The 15,634-nt window shown below is 40.5% G+C and overlaps 1 protein-coding gene across 1 annotated transcript; it reads left to right on the top strand.

Moving 5' to 3' along the window:
* The first annotated feature begins 4,540 nt into the window (after positions 1 to 4,540).
* Positions 4,541 to 5,569, top strand: LRRC30 (leucine rich repeat containing 30). Its single transcript, XM_066546289.1, has one exon. The coding sequence runs from the start codon at positions 4,541 to 4,543 to the stop codon at positions 5,567 to 5,569; it is 1,029 nt and encodes a 342-aa protein (XP_066402386.1).
* Positions 5,570 to 15,634: the final 10,065 nt, after the last annotated feature.

Genomic DNA, 15,634 nt, shown 5'->3' with positions numbered 1-15,634 from the left:
AAAACGAGCCCCTGCACAGGCAGTCATTCACCTCCAGGTCCAATTCTTCATGGGTCAGGCAATGCAGCATCTCCACATGGGACCTTAATGAAGCATTCCAAGAAAGCTCCAGGGACAGATAGTCATTAAAAGCTGTTAACAGCACCATAATTAAAAACAAATTAACAGGAAATCTGAAATTGCCTGAAGAATTGTTTCTGTCTTGTGTCACATCTCATAAATCTCAAATTACCATTAAAATTTGACTTAGTATTTCAGAATAGCTGCAAGATCAACAAGCTACTACAAAGTAGTTAAAAACCTACAACATTTGCTTTCTTAGCACTAAGACCAGGGGATTTCTCTGACAGTCTGAATGGTGCTGATGCTTTTAAAATCCTTTATTTACTGTATTTTAGAGGAAAGAAATAGCAAAAGTGAAGATGGTTCGGTAGCTGCAGCTGTATTTGTAATGAATATTTCTCCAGCATTGCTTGTTTTCTGCTGAACTTGAAATGAGTTAACCCTTTTTAGCCAAGTCATCCTTCCTGTCACAGGAAGTATTAGGTAGTTTCTTTATCCTCATTTAAACAGGTGTTTATTAAGACCTAGATAATTAATTAAATGAAAATTTCTTACAAAAGAGTGTGGGTTAAATTTCCCAGCATTTTAGAAATGGCTAAGCTTAAAGATTTAAAGGATTTCTTCTTATATTAATATATTTGTAAAAATACTGAGACAGAGGAACTATATAAGGTTTTGACACCATAGAGAACATAGAACTTGTTTCAAAATAAATTATGAACCTAAACATATGTGATAATGAAACTATAGGTATCTATTGTAAGCTCAACAATTTAAAAAGACAATGACAGGATCAGTTTTGCAGCTAAACAAAATTTAAACTCAGTGCATCAAAATAGCTATGGTTTTATTAAAAGCATGATTCTATCAGATATTTCATTAAAAGCTCAAATCCTATGGAAAATAGTTATGTGATGATCTCAACTTTTACTTAAAACCAATACAATTGATTTTATGGCAAGTCCTACCTGGATGCAGAAAAAAAAAAAAAAGCTAGAAAATGTATCCCAAGCTCGTTCTACAGACTCAAAACCTGAAGACAAATAAAAGATTCCATAGATAATAGACTTTAAAATTCCAAGTCTTTTGTGAACTCATCTTCAGATTTTTTTAGGGCTGACAATCCTGATTCTTTAAGGAAAAAAATCTAATAATTTGCATTGTCAAAGAATGTCAGAAAATATAGCTTGTCATTTTTGTCAGCTTACCAGTTCTTTATAATTGTTAATAATGCAGTTTCTTTTATTATACTAGTTAGACTACAAAGTCCTTCAACAAGCTTTGGGTTATTTTTTTCCCTTGAACACAAACATTTTTGTTTAATCTACAAAGCCATTAACAAGAACACTGTCATGTAAAGCCCACCAATTTGGGCTTCCAGACTTGCATGTATGAAATTCATTTCTGCTTTCTGCCAGGCTGTGTGGGCACAGGTCAGTGCTGCCTAAGAGCATTCCAAAGGAATGGATCCATCCTCACAGTGCAGCACAGCAAGGGCCAGGGCAGGGCAGCAGGCAACACAGAGGAAAGGGAAAAGAAAAGTGTTTTAACAAAGCCACTCCAGGACACCAAGAGACAAGGGACTATTTTTGTACAGAATTTTAGTTCCTGAGATGTCCAGATGAGGCCACTGTGGTTTTATTATCTCAATTTAAAGAAAAATTTGATTTGGTTAACTCAGAGTTTCCAGTCTACACAATAGCAAGCATACTCAATAGCCTGTTTTTCTGTTGGAAAACAAAGAATAGGAAATGGTTTGTCTTTTTTTTATTTTTGTTTCACACAGTGGTCAAGGTGCTCACAGAGGCAGGAAGGGAACTGGACAATGAGAGCTGCAGATGTGGAATTTCTTTTTTAAATCCCCTTTGCTGCTGCTTGCTGTCTGGCAGACAGTGGAGATACAGCAGGAGATGCTGTGAGGCTGAAGCAGAACAAGCATTTTTCTTTGATAGAGATCCCCTGGTGAAGCTTTCCAGAAACAGCCCAGCCCAGGCTCTGCTGGGCTCTATCACAGGCCTGGTTTCAAATGGACAGTGTGATGCAAAGCCAGGGAAGGGTACAGAGCACTTTGGCTGAGTCACACTGTTAGGAAATGAGGATTTCTGTGGTGAGAAGCCACAGCTGGCACTGCCAAGTCCCCAGGCAGTAAACTCCAGTGTGTTTTGGAGATGGGGACAATGTTCTCATCCAAAAATATCTGGCCAGCTATGGGGGGAGGCTGTTACAGGGATACTGTGCTTCCTTTTGTTTTGTTTTCATTTGTCACTAAAAGTGGGCAGCAGAAGAGCTCTGAAGCCACCCTGGGGCCATGGTCACAGGTGAGAGCCCAGCCACAGGGAGCAAAGCCAGTCTCTGCAGATTCTGGCAGATTGTCTGCAGAAGATTCCTCATTTCAGAACTGAGACAAAAAGAAGGGAAATGACTAATCTTACCAATGCTCTCTAAAAAGCCTTTTTCTTCCTACTGCAGAAGCAAAATGCCATGTTGAAATCCATGGGTGCTCTCTGATAATAAGTGCATTTTTAACAGCAGCTGGGCAGATACCCCAAAGGCAGAGCTCATGAGGGGCTTATGCTTTCACTTCTCCACCCATTTGGGATGAAGTGCCACATTTTAGGGCCCCACTCAGTCTTGCCCAAGCCACTGGGTTTCCCCTTCCCCTTGTGCATCTCCTTTGCCTGCAGCATCAGGGTTATCTCTGGCACTCTGTGCAGCATGTGGGATGATGGTTAACAAGAACACTGAGTCAGTACGGCTGCGATGGCAATTAGTGAAACATTTGTATGTAAACTGACAAATACTGGCAAAAAGCGCTTGTGAGGGAGGGATCTGTGACTCACAGGCTGCCAGCTCACTCTAACCAGATACAACTGGCCTCAGCCTTTTTCAGGCTCACCCAGGCACTCCAGAGAATGCAATATTTCAGCCTCAGCACCAGCTGGTTTTATGCCACTCAGCCCTGTTCAAACACAGGTTTTAATTGCGTGGCTCACTCAGCTCCCACCATCTCACACTGCCTGCTGTGGTCCTGACTGGTGCAGAATCCACTCTTCAGAGAGAGCTGCAGGAATGCCCCCTCTCTTCCCTCTCTTCCCAAGCAGATGCAGCTCTGTGAGGGACCCAGAGCTCAAAGGAGACTGTGTGGTGCTTGGCAGTAAGAAAAGGCTGTGGGGATTGACTCCAAAGTGGTTGCTGGAGTGCCTCGACTTCCAGCTGCAGTTTTCTGCATAATCTCTTAGCATCGGCGCTAATACAAGGTTTTAAGGTGAGGATCTCTGAAATGAGATGGTAAGAGAGGGTACATTCATCACCAAATCTCTCAGAAGGCAGCAACACATCTTCATCACCTTGGATTCAATGGAGAGGAAAAGCTCTGAAAGTCTTGCACTATTTGTTGCAATTTTCACCTAGTTTGGATGATACCTGAAGTTTTTGCAGATCCTTTTTATGGTCCCTTTGAGTTTAAATATAGTGCATACGTATTCCTGTAGCAATACAATTTCCTTTCACCAGCAGAGCTCACTTCAGCTGTTGTTGGGTATTATTATACCTCACTGCTCCTTTCCTCTTCCACCAGCCCCTCTATATTGGATCTAAATGTGATTTATAGTTCAAGCTATTTGACTGCTAGTCCCCCTGTACCCCAGAATAGCCCACAAAGACCTGGAAGTTCACAAGGAAAGGGATATCAAGAGGCTCCATTTTCTAGAATACAAAAGAATCACACCCCAAAAATCTGATTCATAGATGTGAAAGTAGGATACTTAGGGCAGAGTAATTTGGTTAGAACTGTGTGGTATGACTGCTCACACTTGGTGCTGTGGGTAGCAAGAAATCATCCAAGTGGGCACAGATACTACTGGGCAAAATGTCACTGCTGCAATGAATTTGGCACCCTTTCTGGAAAGAAAGAGGCCAATCCTCACCGCAAAGGACATATAAAAGTAAAACTTTTTGTGAATATTATTTTTGTTTAACTTAGCAGAAAACAAGGACTGACATAAAAAGGCTTATCAGTGTTTTTGCAGCATGCAAAATATTCTGGTAGACTGGTAACTACTTCAGAGAAATCAGGAACCAAAATAAAAATGATTATGAAAACATCCTTTAAATCTGAGCTGAAACGATGGCTTCTTTGCTTGTTTCCTTCTTTAGCTTGCCTGTTTGTTTTTTTTTGAAATCTCTCTTGCTAATTGTCCTGCAGTCATGGTATGTACCAGATAGCCAAGAAAGCTGACATGGTGAAGTTATATACAGCATCCTTGTGACCTTTTTCCAGTGAAGATACATGTCTGTCCAATAAAGCCCAGGCCAAATGACAGTGACAGCTGTCTTGTGGCATTCAGTTTGAATTAAACAGGTTTGCTCACAAGTCAGGAGCAAGTGTTTCATTACAGACTGTGCACCAAGATCAGTATAAGCCCCCAAAAGTGTAACTTTCCCTCAGCAGCTATGGAAACTGTTCCGGTGGACTGAGATGCACTTCACAGGCTCCTCCCTGTCTCCTTGCTTTGACTTTCCCACCTCCTGCAGGCTGTCATCTTCTGTTGGCATTTGCATATTGCAAGGGAATAAAACCTCAGTTCTCTCAGGAGTGAACCAGAGTGTTATGGGAAGTGAGCACTCGAAGAACAAGGAGCGAAGGAACATGGTTTTCCTTAGGAAAGGCCCGAAGCTGCCTGCATGGGAAGACGCCCTTCTGGCAGGGAGAGAGCCCAAGTCACTGCTGAAGCGGGGATTGCGTTATGTCAGCTTGAGCCTCATCATGAAAGGGATGACCACCACGCCTGACTTCTTGTGGGGACTGCATGAGGTGCAGAAGCTGAACCTCTCACGCAACCAGCTGGTGGTGATTCCTCCTTCCCTGGGGAAGCTGGACAGGCTGGTAGTGCTGAACTTGGGTGGCAACTGCCTCAAGTGCCTACCTAAGGAGATCGGGCTGCTGAGGAACCTGAAGGTCTTGTTCGTCAATATGAATTGCCTGAAAGAAGTGCCAGCAGAGCTCAGCTTGTGCAGGAAGCTGGAGGTTCTGAGCCTCTCACACAACTGCATCTCACAACTGCCTTTGAGCTTCACTGACCTGACAAATTTGAGGAAACTAAACCTCAGTAACAACCGCTTTGTGCAAATTCCCCTCTGCATTTTCGCCCTGAGAAGCTTAGACTTCTTGCACCTAGGGTCCAACAAGCTGGAAAACATCGCAGAGAGCATTCAGTATCTGGTCAATCTGCAAATCTTTATCGTGGAAAACAACAACATACGCAGCCTGCCACGGTCCCTGTGCTACATCAGCACTCTGGAGTTACTGAACGCCGACTACAACGCCATCCAGACGCTCCCGGATGACCTGTACCTGCTGCGCCGGCTGCGCCGCATTGCCTGGAACCCCATGGACAAAGGGCTCCACATCGCCCACAACCCCCTGGCCCGGCCCCTGCCCGAGGTCGTCGAGGGGGGGCTGGACGTCCTCTTCAGCTACCTCAGGGACAAAAAGGAGCACAACTGAGCTTCCTCTGAGCTCGGGATTAAGCCTGTCATTGAGACTCAGTCGCATCGGAGAGCTTTCCTGCACAGGCATTTCCACTTCATAATGCTTGGATTTTGAAGGCTATGGATGGCTTTAGTAACAGTTGGAGGAAAGCAAGTAAAGTATGATGGTCTTGATTAAGTGGCAAGAGCAAACTTTCTAAAAATAGCCCCCTCGTAACCTTCACTGTTGTGGTACTTGGGGGTTTTTATAGAAACAAAAATACAGCACAGTCACGATAAAATATTTGCTCTTCATCTGACAGAAACAAATTAAAGCAGACTGCAAACATGCAGAAATGTGTATTTGACAGCTATTAGGCTGAAGAAATATTAATATAAGTTAGACTTTCTCTCTGTGATTGTAATTGCATTTCTACTCCTGGCTCACTTCTTCATACACAGGTAAACCACAACATAAACAAACACTGCTGTCCAAGTGAATTTCAAGGAAAATGTTTGCTTTTGGCAGTGAATATATCCTGAGCTATATTAGCTCACAGACAATATATTACTGGTCAGTTCAATATCACTTGTTGTTTACCCCACAGCTGTGCTCTGGCATGTGTAAATTACAGGTAGAGATTGCCAGTGATGAGGCAATTTGCCAGCTCTTTGGAAGGAGATCCCAAACTTCCCCAGAGCTCCTACTTCCCCTGGTGAGACAAGCGGCCCTTCACATGGAGTCTCCTAGGATGCTGACAGCAGTGCTTCTCATCAGCTGGGAGCAGCATCTGCACAAAGCACAGAAAGGACTGTGGCTTCTTCCCTCACACAAAGGATGGAGTTGCTCATTGCTAAATGTACAACTGCTCTCCTTTCCTGTATCCCTGCAATCCAAGCTATGGAGCAACTTTACTCAGGAGGCAGAACATCTCCACAAGGTGAAATATTTCTTTCAGGAAAAGCAGTATCAACCCAGTCATCACCTTAAGTAAGAGTTTCAGAAACAAATAGTTTTTGTTTGAAACAATATTTCTGGGATTTTCAGTATCAGCCAGTAGCATAGAAGTCAGGTCTTATGTGGTTTCTCATATTGATCTTCTGTGAATGTCCTTCATCAAAGTTTTATCTGGTAATAAAGAGGCAGTATGAAAGAGCTGTTAACAATTTATGCAACTTGGGGCTTTTTGTTCCTTCACACCAGTATAAAACAGAAGCAGCTCTGTTGAAATCAGTTGAGATAAATGCTTGTAATGGCAGTGTAAGAGAGGAATGAGACTGTAATTCTTGAGCTAATTCTGTGTATTAAAAGCTGTTTTCAATGTGCTTCCTATGTCAAATCTCAGGAACCGATTATTTTCTAAAATTCAATTTGTTCAAAATTATGAAAGTCTGTGAAAGACCGATTCTGCTTCTAGTGAAGTTAATGGACAATGCCTGGCTGAGGGAAAAACTCAGCAGAGGTAGGAGCAGCCTGATAACAGCAGACAATTATGTAATTCATAGATACATGTGAGTAAAGACAGCACCTTTGGTCACAGTTACATTATTGGTGTGATATTGAATGCCAGCAATGAGGAGCCCGTGCTCACAGAATATTCCACCCTGGGTCTGCCTGCCCTGATATTTTATTGTGTTGGATTGTTTTGTGTATGATTTTTTATCTTAATTGAGAATTTCAGTGTTAGGCCCAGAAATCACAGTCTCCAAGTGTGCAGTCAAGGACAAATCTTATGTTTCTAGCAAACATGAAACAATTTTGAAGGGTATTTTTGCTCAAGCATTAAGAAAACAAAGCAATAAAACAAATATTTTGTGAATTTTTCATAACTTAGTATATCTTTCAAATGCAAAGGTATTTTATGTGAAGCTTTACATATATTTATTTCACCCATGCAAAAGTCTAAGATTTTAATGATCAATGCATGTTATAAATTAATATGTGATTCCATTAGCGACAAGGAATAAAGCTGCAATTATTTTTAGAAATACCAAGAGATAATTCTTGGAGGGGATTAGGGCCAGATTATTAACTTTCCTAAATGCCCATTTCATATTCCTAAGTCTGGCATTCACATAAACACTGCAATATTGCTTTGCAGGAAAATTAGATGCCTATGGCATTAATCACCTGAAAAGATTTTCCACGTGTCAGTCCCCAGGATTATGTGACACCGGATAGCCTCTGATATGATCTGACTCGAAGAGGTATGCACAGTAATTTACATGGAAGATATGAGGCTGGACTCTGTGTGTTCATTAGGATCCCATTACGAGGGTGAGACACAGTGAACGATTCAAGAACATGATCTCCAGACAGAGGATTAAAAGGCAAATCTGACATAATCAAATGCATCTGCAAAACCAGTTATAATATGAAGTGCAATACCAATAATTTAAAATTAAATTATTCAATTGAATAATAATGACCTTTTACTCAAGCTAATAAACCTTTGCAAGCATATGAAACACATAAAAGTGACTGCCTTTTTAAACAGAATAATAAAATTGACTGAATAAATGGTGCTTTAATGTATAATTCAGATTTTGCCATTAAGAAAATAATTTCTACTGATCTGCTTTAGTTTTTTTTTCATTCCTCAGTCAAGGCCCCTGCAAATACCTTTCTCAGAGTTACAGAAAATTATCTCTCATGACTGAGGGTAGTGTTCTTCCTCTAAAAAGAAAAGACTGTATACCACTGTTATTGTATAGAAGCATGCATGAAAGGCAAATAATGACATATGTATTTGCATCTGAGTGGGAGGAAGACAGAAGAAGCAAGCAAGGGCACAGGAGGGAGATAGAATCTGTAATGTCATGTGCTGGCTCTAGTTTTGAACAGGGCATTAGAAAAGAATTGGTGGATCTCAGCGTTGTCATCTGATATTAGCTGTGCAGATAACAGGGGAAAAAGGAACTGAAAGGCTGCAGGGTCTGTAGTCATATCTCATCATCTATGACAACAGTACCACTTCTGTGTGTATCAAATGATACAAGTTTAATTTCATAACCTTTCAGAGGACTCTATGTGGAATATTACTCTTGTTTCTGGTAGGCACTGAAGTTTTCTCATCCTAAGCCTCACAGCAGCATAATTTTGGATGCATCTTATTATTTTTAGTGGTAGTAGTGTTCTTCCTAGGAATGGAAAATGTGGGATCCACTCATGGAAAGAATCCTTTTCTGGCACAGTGGCTTTTCTATGGCTGTCACTCAGAGAAGGTCTCAAGGTGCTTAGAAAAACTCTTGAGGTGGACAGAAAAAAGGGAAAAAAACAAGAACAAAGTAGAAAGAATATAGTCAGGGGTCAAGTTGGTTGGGATAAATGTAATATACAATAGGGCTATAGAATTTGCTTCTCAGCTGTCGTCAATCACGCTGGTTGTACATTTGGTCAGATCTGGTGAGAAGGCTCCACCTATTCTTACTTTAAATTGAAAAGAAAGCTGCATTCTGTCTAAAATTTAAAGTCTAGTCAACAAGCAAAGCCTTTGAAAACTGGAAGGCTTCAGGCTTTTGGCCTAACCAAAGTTAGCGATTCAGCCTTTGACTGAAAGAAAAAAATTTTCTTCTGAAGTGTTGCACTGATACCTGACTGGAAGTTAATGCTGAAATGTCTTGCGCCTACTGCTCTGAGGCTACTCGCCAGCTCTGGCACATGGGCCAGATTCTTAATGCCACTCGTGACTGGTAAATTCCCAAATGCATTCCCTTGTCCTAGCGGCCACTTGGGGTGTGTCACCTGGCCAGGAACACCACTCCACTGCATGAGCAAAGCAGCATGAGCAACCTACAAACACCAATCTCCAAGATGTGGAAAGTTTCTAAGACGTGGCATTTCAAAACAGTTTTCAGAGTCCAACTGAAACATCTTGAAATTCAGATTTAAAAGTTTGTGATTATTAATCTGGATGAAAAATATGTGAAATTTTTATTTTGGCCAACTTTCCAACATTTTCTCCATACTTTTTTTTTCATTTCTATCAAAAGCCTCCTTTTTTTGTCAGCATAAAGAACAGTTTCTAGCCATTTTACTATAAGAATATGCATTTTGCAGTTTAAACTTTTTGGGACATAAATGAAATAATTTCTTATTATGCTGCAGGTAGCTTCAGCAAACCAGATCTTTCAGTTAATAATTTAAAATCAGTGAAGGAGGAGAAATCTAAAAAATATTACATTGACTCTGGAGAGATTTTACTTGAAAAAACATAACACAGCATATAAGCTCTCCAAGTAGAAAAACCAGTGACACTTCAGCTTATTTCCTTAAGCAATGAAGAAAAAAGCCTGAAAGGTCAGGCTTGAGATGGAAGGAAAGAAGGAGGGAGGGAGGGAGGGAGGGAGGGAGGGAGGAAGGAAGGAAGGAAGGAAGGAAGGAAGGAAGGAAGGAAGGAAGGAAGGAAGGAAGGAAGGAAGGAAGGAAGGAAGGAAGGAAGGAAGGAAGGAAGGAAGGAAGGAAGGAAGGAAGGAAGGAAGGAAGGAAGGAAGGAAGGAAGGAAGGAAGGAAGGAAGGAAGGAAGGAAGGAAGGAAGGAAGGAAGGAAGGAAGGAAGGAAGGAAGGAAGGAAGGGAAAATTATTTGATTTCACCAAATTACCAAATTTCAGGGGTAAATTTGCTACACAGCCTTCAAACAGCAGTTCTTGAGTAATTCAAGGAGTGTTTTGAACTGCCTGGCACGGTTCTAATTAGTATGCATGAAAATAATAATGTAAAATTTAAATATATAATAATTCATAAAGCATTAAGAAAACGTATGTTATTGTAATGTCGCAGGTTCTTCTGCTATTCTCACATGTGGGAGCTGAAATCTTGAAATAGTTACAGATGAAGGAAAATTCTGGCTCTAGAAGGGCTTGTATTTATATGAGAATATATACTCTTCCCATTTTATATGTGGCAAAACCCAGATTTAAGAACTCAGTAAATGTTCAAATGGGAATAAGGATTTAGATATATTGATACAGAGATAGACTTTAATACACACATATGGAGTAAGTCTGAAAATCCTTCTATAAAATTGCACGATCATTCCTCTGTACAGTAAGAGGCAGAAAAATAATTACAAAAGATTACCCTCCCTCACTGATTCCATACATTTATCTGTGGTGCACCAAGAGCCAACCAGCCTTCCAAAACCACCCCTCAGCACTGCCCAGCAGAACTGCACCATCCTGCACCAGTCCAGCTGCCTACAGTACAGGATTATTTTGCAGGCTTTAATGACAAAGCCTGAAATTTATACTCCAATGTATGTGGAGTCACATCATGCATGGCTAAAAAGGTGGTTTCCAGCAAAGCAGGAAGTGTATCAACAGCTTCAGAAAAGGTCACTGCAAATTATGCTGCCTCATAAAGTAAGCTTACCCAGACAGAGTGAAAAGAAGACCAAAGGGCAGAGCTATATGTTTTCTTAGGGCTCAGAGGAGTTTCAGATACCATAAATTCATTGATGGAAAGCCTGCTTTTAATTTATACTTCCCAGACATTGAAAACTGAAAATTAATCCTTTGATACAACTCTCTGAGGGAAATATGCATTGCTTCATTTTCTTTCTGCTCTCCAGCCTTTGCATCATTGGCATGTTCACAGAAGCAATGAATTGCTTTTCTCCTCCTGCAAAGGTAGCATTGTCAGGCGTGGGTAGGCATCAAAATCTATGGAGAGTTTTATCTCTCACCCTCCATACAAGGGGTGCAGGACAGAGGAGCCTGACAGGCTTCACTCCATCCTGGTGGCAGGATGAGTTACATACCCAAAACTGGTGTCATGCTCACGACACCAGCTTCATGCACTTGCCTTCAAGGTATCAGGCAAGGCAGTGGTTATTCTCCAGACACTGTTTCCATGGCTGATAGAGAGAGATGGATACAGAGAGCTCCAGGTCATCTGCAGACTAATCTAAGCATGTGAAGTAAGGTCAGTGAAGCTGGAGGGACCAAATGCCTCCCTTTGCCTGGCCTTCCTTGCCTCTGCAGCATGTGTGCAGAGGGCAGAAAGCACCATCTCTCAGCCTAGTATAACATTCAGATTTGCTGAGATGTGTCAGAGAAACAGCAACACACCTACATTGCCCTGTGACAAATGCTTTTGATGTCAGAAAATCCTTTCTCCCCAGCTATCAAAATGTTCCACCTCAAAACAGGTGTAAGCAAGAAAAGTTTAAAAGAATTCTTGTATTTCTTAGAAACGGCATTCCAAAATCAGCTAAAAGAAACTACCAAGTGAGTAACAGCAAATCTGTAACAGTAAAAAATTGCTTCCACCTAGAAAATATGGTTATTATCATTATACTTTCCTTGCTTGTTCTCTGTCCTTTTTTTTTTTTTAGCATAATGAAGGTCTCTGTATGTATATATAGGTTTCTGTACTGGCCCATGCATGCATACATACTTTCACTGAAGGGAACAACACAGGCTATTATTGGCTCCTAAACTGTTTGTGAAAACAGAGAAGAGTCTCTGGTGTAGAGTAACGTAGTGCCCTGTGAATGGCACTGATAGGAGAGCTGAAGAATACAGAAGAATACAGAAGAATAAAACCTTCACTTTGGGAAATTCATTTAACCAGGTGTGACTTGGTTAAGATAATGCCTTTCCACAGCTATTTCTATGCACAAGGGTCCTCTATATCTTTCACCACACTAATGTTCTCTTTCTAGTTTGAAAACAACACTGTGAAGAATGGCATTTGTGTGCTCTGTCTACCTACAAATTAAGCCATAAAAATACCAACTTTGAGTTCAATTCATGAAATTAAATCTCTCTGAGCACATGTGTGTGTGCCTTTGTGTATGTGTATGTTTGGAGGTATTTGGGATGTCATTACCATGCTTTGCAATGTAGTATATGAAGAGCGTGTATGAGCCATGTAAGAACATGTATGAGAATATGTATGAGAAGCAGCATATTATGCAGCAAATAAAATGCTGATAATTCAGCATCTAAATGGGACTTAAAACATATGACAGTTAATTATGTTGCTTTTGAGTTAGTTACACATCAGCTTTTCTCTGTGTTTTTTTCAGTTAGATATCACAAAGTTCTGTGGCATTTTTATCAATCTATGTAGAGATTTAAAATATGGAAGAATTCACATTAGGTCTTTTTTTAATTCAGAAATAATAACACAAGAAGACACATTCATTTTTTGTCACTAAAAGTTCAGTAGATATCACAATAAACAATTTGAAATGCGTTCTTTATCCCATAAAAGAAGAAGTTAAATTCTATACAGCCTGCTTGTCTAAGAAAAATGTATATACCTGGATGCTTCTGGAGTCCATTTTGGCTTGGATATTTGTAGAAGGCTCAAGTGGAATCTTCACACTAAATTGTCAGGGCTGCTCCTAGAAACAGTTGATTCAAAATTTTATTTAACTTCAGAGGAACTTTAGTAAGTGATTTTTTGTAAAAAGCTGATGTATGTCCTTTAACTCTGCCAAATAATATCCATATTTTATTTGGATAAGCAAATATAACAGTCTTTACTATGAATCTACATAGCTTCTTCTTATACTGTGTAAAATCATAAAGCCAGTTTTCAGATTTCAGGTACTGCATTTTCTAGTCCCACTTGGAGTAATCGAGATTGCCCTGGTCTTAATGATGCCCAGAGACTGGAAAACAGAAGGGAAATGAATACTTAGAAGCATTCTTAGAAGTGGTGAATTTTTGGTTTCACAAAGCTCATGTCAGACATAGATTTAATTTGTTTATCATTTGGCTCAAAGTTATGAATTTACAGCTGTTAAGATGTTCCATCTTTCTTGGACTAGCATGCAGATATTGGAGTATATGGGTGAGAAAATTCATCCAGTGTGTCCAAATTGTCATAGGGACCAACCTTAGGGGAGAATGTGGAAATTCACTCAGAATTCTTCCTGATGTATCAGGTGTCCATTAGAGAAGCTATTTAATGCTCTTTAGCAAGGCTAATACATTGCAAAGCAGTGACATTTCAAGACTTCTCCATAAAGCTAATAGCCTTTCTCAGTAAGTAATTTTCACATTTACATCAATTTAGCACAGTCTAGATTTGGATAAAGACAAGCATTGCTTTTCTCTTGCCAGTGTTGCCAGGGTGATGATCACCAAAGTGTCCCAACAGTCCTTCCTCCCCTGTACTCCCCAAACCAGCAGCTGGCTATTCTGAGGAGGACTTAGACGTGGGTGCATATTCAACAGCAAATGCACAGCGGAAAAGCCCCACAGTCAACTTGCCACAGCTGATATAAGCAACCAAATGTTTTAAAATATCAGATAATTAATACAAGGAGAACAAAGGGAAAAGGATTACAACTTTAGAGGATGTTGCCAGGCACTTCATCACTGCAGTAAGAAGCCAGGAGAACTGATGTACAGTTTCTCCTGTACTAGCTATCTTCATTTTCCCATTAATTCTGTTGCTTTTTCCTTTCATTTGTCCATTCTTTTTGATTATGCTTTCTCTTTCCTATTACTCCCCACTCTCCTCCCTTTTGTTTTTTTTGTTTTCTCTCTTTGTTGCTTATTAACGAGTTTCAATATTTTTAATTAAAGTTGATGGCTTGACTGATGCCAGTTCAACCCTCCTTTTCTGGATTTGGCATCCAGATCAAGTAAATCATTAGTAGAGGCCTCTCTTCATTAACTACACAGAGGGATAACAAAAAAAAAAAAAAAAGGAAGAAGGAAAAGACAAACAAAAATAATAAATGAAAAATGGAGAACAAACTTCAGGGAGCAGCAACCAATCTGAAGAGCAGAGTACACTTTGCACTTAGTGGCATTTTTCTGTGTCCCTGTACCTCCTAAATCCTCAGTCTCCATTATGATTCTAGATGGACATTAATCTTAACCAACTCCTGAAGGGCTATTGCAATGCTAAAGGCATAGGAAAGTGTCCATGCACCACCATGAAGAAACAAGAAGTCTTGTCCTCTCTTGACATTATCCAGAGATCCGCTTCTGTTTTCCGTGATGCCCCCCGTAAATTCACTGTCCCTCTTACTTTGGAAGTGAAAAATTTTGGACCCCTGTTGTCATATTGATACAGAATGATTTAGAAACACCTAAAACAAGAACAGATTCTGTTGTCTAGCCCCAGATTTTACCATGTGCTGTAGACAGTGAAATTTATGTCTAGTTCTCCCTCTCTGCTGTAAAAATATGCCTGTGTCCCTCCCTTTCTTGTCAGTCCTGTAAAAGGGAAGCTGCAGTCTGAAGCTGGAGCAACAATGCATAGCCACAATTACAGAGAGCAGTAACAATTAGCCTGTTCACAGAGAGGTACTCACCTAAAATTCAGGGCAGGAGGAAAAAAAAGTAGAATAAAGAAAGGAAAGACAACAGGATCCAGTAAGAAGGCACAAATTTGCTTGGATGGTTTGGACTGACCTCGCTTCTGTGCATGTGTGGTGTGAAGCTCAGAACTGCCCTGCCACAACTGTCAGGTGATTTTTTTGGGGAGGGTTTTTTTTTGTTTGTTTGGTTTTTTGGTTTTTTTTTTGTTGTGTCAGGTGATTTTTTTTTTTTTTTGGGTAAGGGGGCCTCCTTGCATGAGGTATTGACCCCAGCAAAGCAGGAGCAAGGGAACAGCTCCTGTCAGCTTCACTGCCCTGCTGAGAACAGTGCGGGCCGTAGGTGTGCAGCAGTGGAGAGGGATGGATCAGGGACTGTGTACATATGCCTGTTGTGGCATAAGGTGCATTAACAGCATAGTAGTAAAATCTATTCACTGGAAGTTCTGGAAGGAATCAGTCAGGGTGGAAAATAGTGTTGTTGGTTACTGCTGGGTGCCTGAAGGTGCATCTGGCTCCATGGAAGGTGGTGCCGCATCAGTTTTACATTTGAAGGAAGGACACAAAAACTCTTCGGAGGAGAGCCTCCTGTTTCAGGATCCATAGAAACTTGGGGATAGATCTGACCTGACTATGACAATTAGGTTTAAAATCTCTTTTCAGCCTGACACTACAAAATATAAATCAAACCACTGTACAGTATCGTTGAACAAATGCAGCTGGAGTTCTATTACATAAAAGCATGGAAATAATATGACTAGAAGGACATTAATACATTATACTCATTACATGGTAGTTTGATGTCAAATATATTAAA

The sequence above is a fragment of the Molothrus aeneus genome, chromosome 1, assembly GCF_037042795.1.
Source record: "Molothrus aeneus isolate 106 chromosome 1, BPBGC_Maene_1.0, whole genome shotgun sequence".
Classification (NCBI taxonomy): Eukaryota; Metazoa; Chordata; class Aves; order Passeriformes; family Icteridae; genus Molothrus; species Molothrus aeneus.
The sequence above is the reverse complement of the archived record's forward strand: the minus strand, read 5'-3'. Positions and strand labels throughout refer to the sequence as shown.